The sequence below is a fragment of the Mesoplodon densirostris genome, chromosome 2 (assembly GCF_025265405.1).
Source record: "Mesoplodon densirostris isolate mMesDen1 chromosome 2, mMesDen1 primary haplotype, whole genome shotgun sequence".
Taxonomy (NCBI): Eukaryota; Metazoa; Chordata; class Mammalia; order Artiodactyla; family Ziphiidae; genus Mesoplodon; species Mesoplodon densirostris.
The window spans coordinates 107891970-107908735 of NC_082662.1; the positions used below are offsets into that span (position 1 = coordinate 107891970).

The window sequence follows — 16766 nt, forward strand, 5'->3', positions numbered from 1 at the left end:
GGGTTTCAAGTACCAATCACTGGCCTCCTCCTCTCCACCAGGCTCTGTCTGATAGCAAACAGGCATGGAATGGTGGAGAGCAAGGGGCACACTTTACTATGACTCTCCGTAAGAGCTGAACTGCAGGGAACGGTCAGGCCTCCTACTTCCCATCCCAACTCTTGACCTAAGACCTTAGAAGAACACAGGTCTTCAGAACACACGCTGAGCTCTCTCACCCAAGTCCTTCAAGGATGCCCACAAAGCTATCTCTCACACACCTCGTAACTGACAGAATAGAGGATGCAAAAGAGCTTAGCAGGTCCTGAGCTGTCCCAACTGTGCTGACAATAGGAGCAGAAAGCAAAGAGGCCCTCACCAACTAGCAGCAAACAGGGTAGAGTATTGACTTTTGAGAAAATGCTAATAAAATATAATACAGGGCTTCCCTGGTGGTTCAGTGGTTGAGAGTCCGCCTGCCGATGCAGGGGACACAGGTTCGTGCCCCGGTCCGGGAAGATCCCACATGCTGCTGAGCGGCTGGGCCCGTGAGCTATGGCCGCTGAGCCTGCGTGTCCGGAGCCTGTGCTCCGCAACGGGAGAGGCCACAACAGTGAGAGGGCCACGTACCGCAAAAAACAAAACAAAACAAAACAAAACAAAAAATATATATATAATACAATCTGCTTTCCCTTACTAATCAGTTTAGCTAGTCTTGCCCCCTTGTGGAGGACTGAGTAAGGAGTGGAAACAAGTGGCCCACTAATTTTCCCACTGCACTTCCTCAATAGACAATGAGTGTTGGCAAAGGCAGTCGCCAGAACAAGAAGAATTTCTCCTGCCCCATCACGTTGATCAATATGTTGTTCTCCCAAGCCATTTGACCTAACAACCAAACCCAAGGTCATCCAGGGACAGCACCAAGATTAGTGTGAGGCTAGTGGGGAACCCACCCTTGGCTCAAAATTTTAGAAGGTGCCAGAAAAACTGAATAAGGTATATAATAGTTTCATACACTGTTTAAAAAAATGAAATTTAATGCAAAAACATCTGTGGTGAACAAAATATCAACATTTTTAATAAAGACAGGATCTATCCCTGCACTTGCATAACACTGCCTCACTCATCTCACTGTAATCCTGGACCTGGTTCCAATAAAACTTTATTTATCAAAACAAGCCCCCAGCTCACAGGTCAAAGTTTGCCATTTGATTTTTTAAAATTTTGTCTTCAAATATTATTTCTATTTTTGGCACCCCTTAAATTTTGTGCTGGGGATAATTTCCTCAGTCTTCTCAACCCAGTCCGCTCCTTGTGAGGGATGTGACTCTCTGAGCGAAGTTCCATCTCTATAAGACTCCATATCTAACACCCCTGTATGTCCTACTGGAACCAGGGAAAAGGATCAGCCAGCTTTTATCTCCAGAAGGCTCTAATGAATGCCCTGTTGTGGATTATCAAAAATTAACTCTCAAGCCATACGGAACCCTAGGCTGAAATTCACTCCCTGTTCTGTTTCTCAAATCACTGTCAGCTCCATTGTGCACTATGGCTCACTAGAAGAGTCCTTGCACAAGTATATTTATTCATTTCTCGCAATATTTGTAGAAATAGTTTGTAGAAATATTCCAAATAATACCATGATAGGACTGTAAAAATACCCCTTATTTGAGTGTGAATTCCCTCCAGTCTTTACATGTAAGTCATGACGTATTCAATTCTCCTCCACTTGTAAATTAAAATACAAAGTTCTTTCCTCCCTGATTTCATACTCTGCTCAGTCTCAGCGAAGGACCTCGTTCAGGTAGAATTTGAATTGACACCTTTGGCAGCACAGGTCCTCTTAGGGCCCAGTTTCTACTTCTACTCTCTGGTCATTCCTCAAAGAGGCACAGAACAGGAGCGCCCGAGGCAGTTCCAGAACCTTTTCCTCCAGGACCCTCCTCCTAGACTCTGCAGTCACTCTTCCTTATAGACTTGGAGGAACACAGCTTGGTCTAGGGCACCTTAGGTCCACAATGCCAGTTGACCAAAGATCCTGGAATGAAAGAGACAAAGTGAGAGAAAAGGTCCAGTGGAGCAACCAGGCCAGAGTGATCAGCTGTTTCTATTTTGTCTTTCGAAGTCTTCAACCCTGGTTTTACAGTGTTGCTGCTGCATACCTATCCCATGTCTCAGATGACCCCCAAAGGAGTCAGGAGCAAGTTGCTCAAATGTGGTGTATTAGGAATGATGTACAGCCCAGTTACACTGAACAGGCTGTGGTCCAGACACTAGGGTCATGGCCGATCACACTTGTTTTGCCGAAAAGACTTAGGGCCTTAGCAATGGAAAGCATTTCTAGCTGTGCCACCTTAGAAACAGAAAAAGTGGGAGAAAATCAAAAGTCAAAATGTTCTTTAAAAAGAAGAGCATTAAAGTGAACACTACAAATGGAAAATGTCCCCTAGGGGATGTGAAGAGGAACAGAGGTTTCTGCTCTATCTCTGTCGGAGCAGAAAATGGCAGAACGGGGAGCCTGCAGAAAGTCCCTGGACCTTGGGAATGTGGCTGCCTTGCACCTGCAAGCCTCAAGCACGGGAGGGGAGGAACAGTTAGGCATCACCCCTGCTTGGACCTCCTGGTGCCAGCCCATGCTGAGGGGGCGCTGCTGTCCCCTGACACCCTGAGAGTCAAAAGGGAAATCCCTCGAACCACACTTGTCTGTCCTTTTCAGATCGATGCCTTGACAGAAGTGGTGGCTGCTGTGAAAGGGAAAATTGAAGTGTACCTGGATGGTGGCATCCGAACCGGCAATGATGTGCTGAAAGCTCTGGCCCTCGGGGCTAAATGTGTTTTTCTGGGGAGACCCATCCTATGGGGTCTTGCCTACAAGGTGAGAGTGGCAACGTGAAAACCAGCCAGAAGGTACCACGCTTCTCATTCGTTTCCACACATTTCTGTGGTTTAACCCCCAAGCTTGGCTGTTTGTTGGAAGGTGCCACAGATCCTGAAGGACAGTGACCCCTCTCCAGCTCCACCATGCTTCCTCAGCAGCATGTTGCACATTTTCAAGAGCTGTCACCCTACATTTTCCTCTTTGCTTTCCATTATTCCCAACATAGTTCTAATTTCACAGGTAGCCCTGTCCTCCCCAGCACAGCTCTGAGCTCACCTAGAATTTATACTCAGCACATGGTCAGAATGTTCCTTCATGCCTCTTTTTGTCTCTCCTTTTCTCTCTCTCTCTCTCTCTCTCTCTCTCTGCCTTGGGAGCAGGGTGAACATGGTGTTGAGGAAGTTTTGAACATTTTAAAAAATGAATTCCACACTTCCATGACCCTGACAGGTAAGTTTTTACAATTCTTTTCCTGGTTCAGAATGGAAAACAGGCCGTATAAAAGAACAGGAGCAGTGGCCCTTCTAGCTCACCTTTCCCAGACCCAGTGACTGCCCAAAGGAAAGAACAGGGAGGAATGTGCCAGACAAAGATTAAGCACAAACTCAAAATATGATACATCTACTACAAAAGCAAATGCAATTTCAGATTTTGGGAAAGAGGGTCCCGTTTTATTCTGGCCTGCTCAGATCCTATCAGGCTTGTCAGATGTGGTTCTGTGTGTCATCTTTTAAGTAATATTCATGGACTGTGAAGAGTAGAGAAATTATGTCATAGGGGAAGCATGGAGGAGCTGGGGAGATAGAAATAAACAGTAGGACAGAACGGGGAGAAGGAGAAGCATTATCCTGCATAACTGCAGACAGCAAGACAAGCATGAATGGCTCGAAGTTACAGCCAGGCTATTTCAGTCAAAAATGAGATGACTGTAAAGCAGTGCTCATAAAAACATATGTGTTGGGCTTCCCTGGTGGCGCAGTGGTCGAGAGTCCGCCTGCCGATGCAGGGAACACGGGTTCATGCCCTGGTCTGGGAAGATCCCACATGCCGCGGAGCGGCTGGGCCCATGAGCCATGGCCACTGAGCCTGCGTGTCCAGAGCCTGTGCTCCGCAACGGGAGAGGCCACAATGGTGAGAGGCCCGTGTACCGCAAAAAAAAAAAAAAACCGTGTTTAGCAAAGCCTGGAATCCCAGGGATCCTGTAAAATAGTGGTTCTCAACTAATGATGGTAACTTCTCTCTTCAGGGACATTTTGTCTGGGGGGTCAGTTTATTTTCTTCTCATCGGCACAATGATGCAGGGTGGGTACTGGAGGTATTTAGTGCTCAAAGACCAGAGATGCTAACTATCCTAAAATGCTTGGAGCTGTCTCACAGAAAAGAATTGTCCTGCCCAAATGCCAATGGCCAATAGCTCTGTCTTTGACTGTCAGCTATAGATGGTAATCAATTGCAATGTGAGAGACAGACAAGACGAACCCCAATAAGACCTCCACCCACGCCTCAATTCTAAAATATGGTAATAACAGAAACCTCCCCCAGAAGTAAGGAAATAATGAATCAAGAGCTCTGAAGTGGAGTCAAGACTCCTTTCACGCCATTAACTTATTTCTGTAGATGATGTTACTGAGCATCTGACATGTGCTAGGCACAAGGCAAGACATCCAGGTCTTTTCAAGTCTGGTTTTGATCTGATATTTAGACAAGTATCTGGTACTCAGCGTCCAAGTTGCATAGTGTCCACTGGGGCTGCAGACTCACCCTTTTGGGCTTGAGTAGTACAAGCTAGAAAACTTAGATTGGCATTAATGCCAGCACCAGCCCCTTTCCACTTAGCAGTTTAAAAGAAAAAAAAGGGAAATGGATTAAGGCGTCAAGGACCGGGACTGTCCATTTTGGGCCAAAGCCTATGAAGATAAGGCAATAAATGACCCAAGTTGCTCCCATGAGGGAGGGGAGAACACAAGTGTGAACAAATATTGTATTGGTGTGTTTTGCCCCTGGTGGGGGTGGTGGGGGTGGGAAGAGGGATGGGAATATGTATGGTTTCTGCAGATTCCAGGAGATTGAGGTGACTTCTCCTGCTCCCCCAAATATTTTCTCCTGTCCTTGTGAAATGATATCTGAACTTCTTTAACAGAAGCCTGTTGGGGGAATTCACAATAACAAAGCTTTTTTCTTCCACCAAAAGTTTATACTTAACAACCATTGGGGTGGAAATGGTGGCTGGAAAATCTTTTTCTGAAATAGAGCATGGAGAGCACCCTTTTTTAAAGGGGGCAGGAAAAAAAGAAAGAAAAGCAGGATTATGAACATTTTATGCCTGACTTATTATATTCTTTTCTTTCTAATTGTTCTACAGTGAGAATGTATTGTTTTAAATGTATAGAAAAATTACTAATCAACAACCAAATGTGGGATGGAGAGGAGGGTTTGGGGAGGAAGAGGAAGAATAGAAAACCTAGGCCAACGGCCATCCCTCGGCATCCTCTGTGTGTCGCTCCCCCAGGAAAGATGCCCCACAGGCTAGTCCCTGGGGAGAGGGGGTCTCAGCTGAAGGAGGGGCTGCGTTTTTGGTGGAACTCACTAAAGTGTGAAATCATAATGTGAAACCCCAGAGATTCTGTCACCCCTTAGCTTTTCTCTGCACACTGCATCTCAGATGCCTTGACACAAACCTGGCACCCAGGAGGTGATCAGTCAATATGACTTATCTTCCCTAATTCACCTAGAAATGTGTGATATTTTTCCCTTATAACCCTGAGACATCACAGATTTGGGAGGAGAACACTATTTGCACTGGGTTGAAAGCAAAAGAAGTTTAAAATTAATGTTTTTCTAACTGTGAGACCAATTGCTGAAATTATATTTATAAAAAGGGTAAAACTGTGATTTGTCTTAAAAAACAAAAATGTGCACATATAAATCATATCAGTACAAGCCTGCACACAGCTTACTCAGTTCTCATCCCTCGTAAGGTGAGGGGCTAAATCAGAAGAGTATATGAATCTTCTTGAGATTTATTGCTTGGAATTAACCACTTTGCTTTAATTTAGCCAAAGCTTTTTAGTGTGAATATCCACATAATTTACAGTAATGAAAAAGCAGGAATACATTGTAATTATGCATTCACTCTTAAACTTTTACTGAACCTCTACCAAGAGTAAGGCAAGGGCTTCCCTGGTGGCACAGTGGTTGAGAGTCCGCCTGCCGATGCAGAGGACATGGGTTCGTGCCCCGGTCCGGGAAGATCCCACATGCCGGGGAGCGGCTGGGCCCGTGAGCCATGGCTGCTGAGCCTGCACGTCCGGAGCCTGTGCTCTGCAATGGGAGAGGCCACAACAGTGAGAGGCCCGCATACCGCAAAAAAAAAAAAAAAAAAAGAGTAAGGCAATGTCCCTGGTACCTTGTGGGACCCAGACCCAATCTGATGAGTTTATACTGATAAGTATAACAAGTACACAGATATCACCAGGGCTTAAATGTGAATGGATACTTTGCATCTCAAAATGGAATCACAACACTTTGATGCAACTACTGAGACATTTTTACATAATTTAAATATTTATTTCTACTACAATATATAAGCAGAGATTATATTTTGGCATCTCTGTGCTCCTTGAGGAGGTCTGCCTGCTCTGAAGCTGCATTATTCTGTCTGCCCTGTGGAAACCCAGAGCTCTCAAACTCATTGTCAGTTCTGACGAGAGCACCTCTGGCTCTGAATTCCTGCTTCTGCTGACTTAATTCATTTTACGGGTTATTCATGTATTCCACACCTGCCGTTTCTGTCCCTTATAACCCACGCAGGCATGAAACTCAACCATTTCCTCCACTTCCATTTTTGGGAAAAGACCCTCTCATTAGTTATACTTTTGTGAGTAATACAGTTTGCTAGTTAGGTTTTGGGAGGTGACGGTGCATACATCACAGATGGGGAAAGAACTTCAAGTGAAACACTATACATCCTCTTATCCCCAGTGATTTCTCACTGTCTTCTGCGCATACAGTTCTCCAGCTCGTGTTCTCACTTTCTCCCTTCTCTCTTGACATTTGTCTGGAGTCACTCTCTCCAATCCCTGTGTCTCATCTCAGTGACAGTCCCAGTTTTTCATTTTAATGAAGCTCCTCCACCAAAGATGGGTGTTGTGTTTTACAAAACTTTTTCATAGAAGGCAGTTGTATGAAACACTCGCCCTATCTTGTCTGCTTTCCCTGAGTCATATTCCTCCCTGACAGATACTTCCTGTGTCCTGAAGCCTTATCACGATGGAGATAAAGCTCAAGGGTATCCACTGCACACAAAGTGATTTTTCAAAAGGCCGAAATATGTTTTTTACATTTTTACCATGCCGTTTTGACATGGCTGTTTTAAAAGAAGACACCGGCACAGGCTCACAAAATAATTCCCAGTGCAATCAGAATTAGATGATTCATTCTCTATACATAACATTTAATCAGGGTGAGCACAAGGGTCAAGTCAAGCTTGTTCCCACTAGACCATCTCTTCCCCACAGTGGGGTGGTGACTGGGGTTTTAGAGAAATGAGCTTTTTAACTACATTGTTCTTTTAGGCTGCCGGTCAGTTGCCGAGATCAGTCGGGACCTGATCCAGTTCTCCAAGTTGTAGAGAAAGAGCGTGAAGGGACTGACTGCTGAGTTCGCCCACAGGAAGAAGACAAAATCTTAATAGGGTGTGTGATGCCATCCTGCCTCGGTCCCATCCTGTCCACAGGCTCATCCCCTGCACCCTCAACCACTCCACCCCAAATCCCTCGTATTCCTCAAATGTGCCGATGCTCTTCTTTGCCTCACTGCTTTGTATATGCTGTTCTCTTGCCTAAAATCCTCCTCTGAAAGAAGACATCTTAAAAGGGCAGATCAATAATAACTGAAGTAGCTAGTGGATTAAAATTTTTGAATATACTACATTTCTATGAAACTATGTAAATCTGCACTCTAGACAGAAGAGCTATACATATAAAATATTCCCCAACAAAACTTATACTCCTATCTGTAGATAATAGGGAAATAATATAGTTAAAAGCATAGGCTTTGGAGTCATACAGGCATAGGATTGACAGGACTGTGACTTGGGAAAGTTTTTTGATCTCTCTGCTCTTCCATGTCCTTGTCTATAAAATGGGGATTATACTACCTAGCTCGCTAGGATGGGAGAAAGATTGAGATAATGTATGTAAAGTTCAGAGTTCTAGTGTGTTTAAGAAATAGCAGCTTTGGGACTTCCCTGGTGGCACAGTGGTTAAGAATCCACCTGCCAACGCAGGGGACACAGGTTCGATCCCTGGTCCTGAAAGATCCCACATGCTGCAGAGGAACTAAGCCCATGTGCCACAACTACTGAGCCTGCTCTCCAGAGCCCGCGAGCCACAACTACTGAGCCTGCGTGCCACAACTACTGAAGGCCGCAAGCCTAGAGCCCACGCTCCACAGCAAGGGAAGCCACCACAATGAGAAGCCTGCGCATGTCAATGAAGAGTAGCCCCCGCTCGCCGCAACTAGAGAAAGCCTACATGCAGCAATGAAGACCCATCACAGCCAATACATAAATAAATAAATAAATAAATAAATAAATAAATGTTTCCTTTTAAAAAATAGTAGCTTTTATTATTATTATTTGGCAAATTCCTATTCATCTTTCAATACCTTGTTCAAATGTCACCTATTCTTACCTGGCTACTTGTTAAGTGTTTCCTATTGTGTTTTGCACAGTATACTATTACAATCCTTATTATAATGTGTTATGTTTATTTATTTGTCTCTCACCACTAATTGACTGTACATGGCTCTGAGCAAGAAACTATATACTTGGTACTGGGCTTGGCATATATTAGCATCTCAATAAATGTTTGTGGGATGGACAGATGGATGGTTGGATAGATGAATAGATAGATGGATGGATGGGTGGATGGACTGAAGATACGTGGGTGAAAGGAGAGATGGAAAAATGAATAGATGCCCTACCAGAGTAAAAATTCCCCAGACTAGTAGTCAGCAAAAATAGACTTCTAGAGCAGGGGCATCCAACTGAATAAGATCTGACGCTTGAAGTCAACAATAAAGTTAAGGATGAATTTCCAGTGCCCTAAATAAATAACTTCATAACTGGTTTCCCCATGTTCTCTCACTCCTTGTTACATTCTGTTCTCTATACAACAATCTGATAGATTTTTTAAGTACAAGCAAATCCTATACCTCACCTGTTTAAGGCCTTTCTGTGGCCTCCCATTCCACTGAGTATCAGTTCTACACTGATCATCAGCTCTCCAGGGCACTGCAGGATCTTGTTCTTGCTAATCCTTTATCACTCTCCACTTCATTCACTATGCCCCAGCCATAATGCCTCCTTTCTATTCCTTAAACAAGCCAAACTCTTTCTTCACTCTGGACTGTCACCTTTACTATCCCCTCTACATAAAATGTCCTTCCCCAATCTCTTTCCATGATTGGCTCTTTCTAGAAACTTATATCTCAGTTTAAAAGTCACTGCCCCAATCAAGTGAGAGTTCCCTGACTGTCCTATCTAGAATAGTCTCTACTTTACTCATCGCATTACCCTGTTTTATTTTCCCTCCCAGCACTTATTACAATTGGCAGTTAACTTATCCTTTGTTTGTTTATTGCTAATCTGCAGCTGCACAGCCACATTTATCAGTTGTGGTCACCTCTTCATTCCCAGTACATGGAACCATGCCCAGCACCATGGAAGGCTTTCAGTAAATATTTGTTAAATGAATTAATCAAAAAAGACAAAGCTGGATCAAACTGCACTGTCACATATGGAGAAGTATAGAAGTCCCAGAGGGAAAACAGTGAGTTAGGACAGAACCAAGCTGAACTGGTCACTACCTAAGCCAAAAGACATGAAAAGTCTCCTATCATTCCTGAGTCGACACTTTGCTGCATGAACTCATGCCACAGTACAGTTCCACTTTTGCCCAGCTTATCCCACATAACCACGGTCAAGAGAACATTAGATAGCATGGGAAACACAGAAAGAGAATGCAGTCCTGCCGCAGCCTCTCTGGTCATAACTCTTAATGCTATAGCCATCTGCCTAACCCAAATGTATGGACTATATGCCACCTACATATGTATAAAGAGAAAATAAAGTATGGTGTTATTAGAGAGTCCTGTTTGCCTATACTGGGGTGTATTCAGAACCCAGAATACAGGGGAAGTGAACACCCAGACTTCCAAATAATCAGCTCCTTTGATCCTTCTCTAAATAAATGATCTTTAAAGGGAAGATCAGTAATGACTTAAATAGCTATATTTTTTACATCCTCTATATCTCTATGAGATAACTATGGAAACTTGCACTCTGGACAGAAGAGCTATCCATATAAAATATTCCCCAACAAAAATCATATTCCCTATCTATGAGACAGGGCAGAACAGACGAACCAGATAAAAGAAGGGAAGTAAAGCTAGTGTAGTTAGAACACTTAAAGAGCAGTAGACTGTTTATAGGATTGTGGTCTTTGAAAAGAGGCCTGGGAGACTAAGTTAGATGTCATTGTTAATGGGTTGATAAAAGGAAAAAGATAATTGACAATGACCCTTGTGTTAGATCCTAACTTTTTATTCAGTTAAAATTTAAAATTGGCTCCTGCATTGTTGGGCTGATGGTCATTTTGAGGCCAAGAAGGGGTCTTAGTTTGGCAGCAAGGATGGGGTGCTTATGCTAAAATTTAGGGACATACTAAGGAAGCGCCTCTAAGGGCAACTGCCTGGCTGACACAGCAGTCACAGTTGCACTGTGGGACAGGAGGCCTAAATGAGCAGGGGTGTGAAGAAGGCCCTCAACACATTGATTGGAGTAGCAACAATGTGCCTTGGAAAAGATGGCAGCTTCACAGGATCAAAAAGGGTTATGGGGTGGGGGTGGTCCTGGTATAGCCTAACTCATGCACCACTGCAAGGGATCTTGGGAAACTAACGTTAGTTCACAGAGCAAATGCCAGCGACATGAGAGAACAGAAAAACAAATGAAAACCTAAAATATTTGTCTTTGAGACCTAGGATGCTACAGGATCCTGTTAAATAATGTCTATTCTGTGTAGTGCACTGACCTCCAGCAGAGGTAGTGAAAAGAGACAAGAGATTCAGGAACTCTGGAAACAAATTAGACTATACCAGTCCTTGACCAATAAATGAGAAAGGAGACGTCTTTATTTCAGTCATATTGGATAGTTTTACTAGATAGATGTAGGCTTTCTCAATACAGTACTAAAGAGCTCAACCAACTGAAGAAATTAAAGTCTGAGAAATATTCTCTTACCCAGGGGTCTCCAAGAACATGGACTCTGACAGTGGGCAGGCTTTGGGCAGACTCCTGAGAGAACTGGACAACCCAGCCACCTCATGTAGCATGTGACAGCACCTAGATAGACTTCGCTCTTCTCTTCCCTGTTCCTCAGCCCTCATACCCCTGTCTCCAGTTGGGACTCAGCATCACATCCACTGGGGCTTGGTGAACTTCCTAGAAATTCACTCTCTGGAATTCCACTTCTAGATCACAGAACTATGCCTCAGATACCACTTGTTGAAGCCTGTTCCAATTTGTGTTAAGTCCATGACTTTGGTCTAGTTATTCTCTTATGTCAGAAATCAGATGAGAATATCTCAGAACCTCATTGTCTTTTGTGGTGCAAAAGAATAAACAAGCAACCTTGAAAATAAGGTTTGAAACCAGATAAATCATTGGTAAGATAACATCCACTCTCCTAACCACCCCACCACCATCTCATAAATCAGATTTTTTTTTCATGCTCAGACTATCTTGCTGGCTGATGAACTATGCAGTAAAATTCCCCAAGTTTCTCTGTAATAACTGTACTTATTATAGGGACTTCTAAGTAGGCATGATGGCCAGGAAGTCTCTTCAGCCCTGAAATCACCAGGTGGCAGCTTGACTGAGTCATTCCAGACTGGTTTGGGGTAAGAGAAACAAATCACAATAACAAATGGCAAGAAGGCAATTTGGGATGTAGATAATGGAGTTAGCTTACTTTACAAGAGAATCTAGTGTAAGTTCTTCCTGTATACATCTACCTGGGTGATAACTGTACTCTTTTTTTGGTCCTAGACACATTTGTGTCATTTTTTAAGTTGCTTTTCCTTCTGAACTCAGAGGGCTAGATCCAAGATCCAAGATCCCAAGGGCGATGAGCAGGGATGTTATAAAGATAGTGCCAAAGGCTGTTCTCATTGCATCCGAAGTGTGGACAGCGGAATGTCCACAGTCACATGGAGAGATACATATGAAACCTCAGAAGGGACTTCTCGGCCCCTAAAAATGTCCTACATTAGAATGCATGGATAAAGAAGGCAGAGAAATCTTCCCCATTGGAAAGTTTCAACAATTGAACAGAACACTGGGTATCTAAAAGATAAGCACTATTTTCTGATAAAGAGGATCGGCTTTGGAGTCACCCCAGGGTCAGGTTTTATTGATTCAGATTCTGACTCCACTGTCCTCAAGATGTTTGGCAAGACTCAAAACATCTTTTCTTTCCTCTACTAAATAATAATACCAATCTCCTTGGATTCTCATCATGAAAATTAAACAATATGGGGGACTTCTGTTTCCCAATCCAGGAGGTAAGGATCTTGGAAGTTGCCGGTCCATTCCAACGACAAGTAAGAAGTTGAACAAACTGAAAAATCAACAACTTCTCTAGATCCTTCAGAAAAGTGAGGTCACAGGGCACACCACCACTCCCCAAACTGGAGAGATTGGCAGATACAGAGAATCACAATTTATCTGAGCAGAAATCTATGAGCAGAAGCCTCAGTGAAAACCAGCACTGGCATCAGAAAACCTGGACTGTAACTGATGAATTGCTGGAGGCTAGGTGTGGACATGTCTGAGAGTTAAAAAAACTCTGGGGGCACCCAGTCAGAGAAGGACACCCCACCCAATACTTTTGTTTTATTTACAGGAACTCTACTAGGTTCTCACAGTGAATATCCGAGAAAAAACCCCTAGAACTTCTAGCAGGGGGAGGGGAAAATAACCATTTTGATATACGCCAGTGCATACTGTTCTTAACAAGGCCTGCCCTCAAAAGAAACCACTTTACCAGACCCTCACCTACTAGGGTTTTATCAGAGCCTAACCAGCTTGGGAGACCGGAAATACCCTACTCCTGCCCCCTCTAGCAATCCTGTCCCACTTTAGGGGGGATGGGGGGATTGAGAAGTAAAGTTCACAGTCCAGGGGCACAGGCTCACCAAAAGACCAAGACTAATCATAGGACTGTAGAACACTTCCCCAGCACACACCCTTCCACCACATCACTACAGGCCTATTGACCAGAGTTCTTCTTACCCAGCACATCGTGTCTGGCTTTAAACAAAAAATTACAAGGCAAAAAAAATACAGTTTGAAAAGGCAGAACAAGCCTCAGAACCAGACTCAGATATGGCAGGGATGTTGGATTTATCAAGCCAGGAATCTAAAACAACTCTGATTCATACAGTAAGGGATCGAATGTGCCAAGTAGACAACATGCAAAAGCAGATGGGTTATGTAAACAGAGAGATGGAAATTCTAAGAAAGAATCAAAAAGAAATGCTGGAGATCAAAAACACTGTAACAGAAATAAAGAATGCCTTTAGGGCTTCTCTGGTGGTGCAGTGGTTGAGAGTCCGCCTGCCGATTCAGGGGACGTGGGTTCGTGCCCCGGTCCGGGAAGATCCCACATGCTGCGGAGAGGCTGGCCCGTGAGCCATGGCCGCTGAGCCTGTGCATACGGAGCCTGTGCTCTGCAAAACGGGAGAGGCCACAACAGTGAGAGGCCCATGTACCGCAAAAAAAATAAATTAATTAAAAAAAATTTTTAAATAAATAAAAGTTGCCCAGAGCAGGGGAGTGGGAATGAGGAGTGGCTGCTAATGGGCACAAGAGATCTTTTGGGGGAGATAGAAATGTTCCAAAACAGGACAATGGTGATGGTTATGCAAGTCCATAATTTTACTTAAAATAGTTGAATTGTATACTTAAAACAAGTTAATTTTACGGCATGTAAATTATATCTCAGTAAAGATGTTTGGAAATAAAAGAAAGGTGATGTTGTGGTCCCCATCTTCCTTCCCCTTTATTTTATGTCTCACTGTATGTAGAGTTTACTGGTTCCACTCAGAGACGCTGAACTCTTGTTCTGTTGGCTCTTTGACTGAAGGCAATTCCCAGAGAGATACTAGCTGAAATCTACCAGCCTCCAACACTCCCAGCAGCTGGGGGGAATGAGTACAAATGCCAGCCTCGAAGAGGACAGGGGATGTATATGGTTCACTTACAGCATTGCTAGAGCAGGCAAAGCTGTATGATGCACTTTGGTGGCCTCAGATAGGCTCTACGGGTCTCAGCAAGACAAGGGCCTTTAGTTAGTGCTGATAACTTCAGGGAACAAGATGCTATAACTCAGTGACTAGGGTCAACCTTTCCTAAGCAAGTGTGTTTGAGGCATTGGGAGTCAGGTCCCTAGTGGGAAGAGGAGAATGTCTATAACATGGGGTGAGGGAGAGACCTGGAGTAGGGGGTCAAACCCACTCTTTGTAAAGCATTACTCCCAGCAACTGATGGAAACGTGAAAAATTCTTTTCAAGAGCATGCGGCATTTCACCAAGATAGACCATTTTTGCTGGACCATGAAACAAGTTTCAATAAATATCTAAAAATCAAAGTCAAACAGAGTATATGCTCTGGACACAATAGTATTATATTAGAAATTGATAACAATAAGATACCTAAAAAATCCCCAATTTTAGAAATTAAACAACATGCTCTGAGTAACTCACACATCAAAGAAGAAATCACAGGTAAGTTAGAAAAATATTTTTACCTGAATGATGACAAAAATCTAATACATCAAAACTGTTGGATGCAGCTAATACAATGCTTAGGGGGAAATTTGCAGCTTTAAATGCAAATGCGCATTGTCAAAAAGAAGAAATCAAGTATCCAATCTTTGACCATAAGAAACTTGAAAAAGAAGTGTAAATTAAACCCAGAGTAAATATAAGCAAGCAAATAATTAAAACAAAAAAAACTGATGAAAGCAAATGGATAGACAGTAAAGGAATACAATAGTAAAGTTTTCTGTATTCAGTGTACAAAAGTTAATTTTAAATGGATTCTATATTTAAATATATACCCAGAACCATAAATTTAGAAGAAAAATTAGGAGAGTATTTATCCACTAAATATCAGAGTGTAGTTGTTTCTGGGGTAGATTGGAAGGATGGGAATTGACTGGAAAGGGGTAGGAAGGAGTTTTCTGCAGGGAAGAAATGTTCTATATTTTGTTTTGGGTGGTTTCTTACATAGGTGTACATAATTGTAATGGTTCATTGAACTAACACTTAAGATCTGGATATTTTAACACACGTAAATTACAACTCAATTTTTTGACAGTATCTTGTGAAGCTTATGGCGATGGTATTTGGGCATCTCTGGGCACAGGCTTCTGAAGCATATAGGCATCTTCAGTTCAAGAATCTACTGAGAGTGGTTTTGCAACCAAAATCTGGAGTGAGTGCAAACATTCATAATAAAAGCTACTGTGGCCCACAGCTACAGATCTCTACTGTTGGAGAACAGAGGGAAGAAAAAGTGCCCATCAAACTGAGAAGACATCTTGAGAAGGAAAAATGAGGCAGGCAGCTCCATGCAATCAATGGATCAGTTTATTAGATTGTAACTTACAGAGTAGGGCTTGGTAAACAATGATCCAGAGGCATTCACAGCTGCACTCAGCACTGCTGAGGGCCATCAGGACAATTTTATAACTAACCTAGGGTATGAGGGTCAGCGCTTGGAAGCAGGACGTGCATTCCTACATTAATATTTATGAAGGGGTAACTAGTCTCATGGGCACCGAGAATACGTCAGCAAAGGTTTTCATCATTGTTTGGGGACTAACAGAGCATAGAGGCCACCTGGCTCTAATAGTTATTAAACAAAATCTATTAATATCTATTACAAAGCCATTGACGACAGAGAAGTAATTCACTGCACAGTTCTGAGTAGGGTCAGTGAAAGGACAGGAAAAACTGTAAGGGACCAAGATGGTGTTAGTTAAGCTAACAGCCATACACCTACTCTCGTTGTACAGGCCCTAGAACTAGGTGGTTATCACCAGATAGCTTCCCTTCAATGGTGCTCTTCCTCCAGAAACCCAGAACTCTCCAGGGGGAAATCTAAATTGAGGCTCCAGATATATTGGGTGGGAAAGAAAATTGCCTTCCATAGTGAAGGCACACTCCACTGCCCCTCCCCGCCCAGATGTATTTACTGCACAAGGCAGCAATTCACACTGTGCTGGGAGATTTCTCCTGGTCTAGCTTAAGTTTACAGACTGTGAATCCCAGACAGTGGACACTGACCTCCACGAGTCCTGTTGAGGGTAGAACCAAGAATCTTTATCACACTGTGGCCTTGAAGCTTGCTTTCTCTTCTTGTGCTTTGGAGGAATGAGAGATACAAGTTAAAAGTTCACCACTTTTTGATGAAGTGACCAGGGGTGAGCAATGAGTATGGAGTAAGAGTTCAAGGTGAAGTGGGCTGAGTCAGAGGCAACAGCACATAAAGCTCCCTCCAGTCCTGTCTTTGGGAGATAAGGAGACCAGAACCCAGCTCTTTCATCTGGCTTGCAACAATCTAACAGGTTAGAGCTTTTTCATTTTCTTTCAGCTACTCCTGGGAGGGGGTGCATGGGGTTTTTGCAAAAAATGGAGTAGAAGGAACACAGTGGGTTTTTATGAGCATGTAATCACTTGACATTTCTTTTAGGCTCTCTCCTGTGTCGTCCTCTCATCCAAACTGCTCCCCAGTGTTTTCTGGTTCCTGGCAAGTGTTTCTCGGTGCCCAGGTTTGGCC

At 43.3% G+C, this 16766-nt stretch overlaps 1 protein-coding gene across 1 annotated transcript in view; it reads left to right on the forward strand.

Moving 5' to 3' along the window:
* The window catches only part of HAO2 (hydroxyacid oxidase 2), a 222316-nt gene extending 214813 nt beyond the window's left edge, over nt 1–7503 (forward strand). The window contains exons 8-10 of the mRNA XM_060086833.1: nt 2696–2854; nt 3238–3307; nt 7432–7503. Coding sequence (XP_059942816.1) covers nt 2696–2854; nt 3238–3307; nt 7432–7487 — 285 coding nt within the window. The 3' untranslated portion in view covers nt 7488–7503. The remainder of the gene's footprint in view (nt 1–2695; nt 2855–3237; nt 3308–7431) is intronic.
* Nucleotides 7504–16766: the final 9263 nt, after the last annotated feature.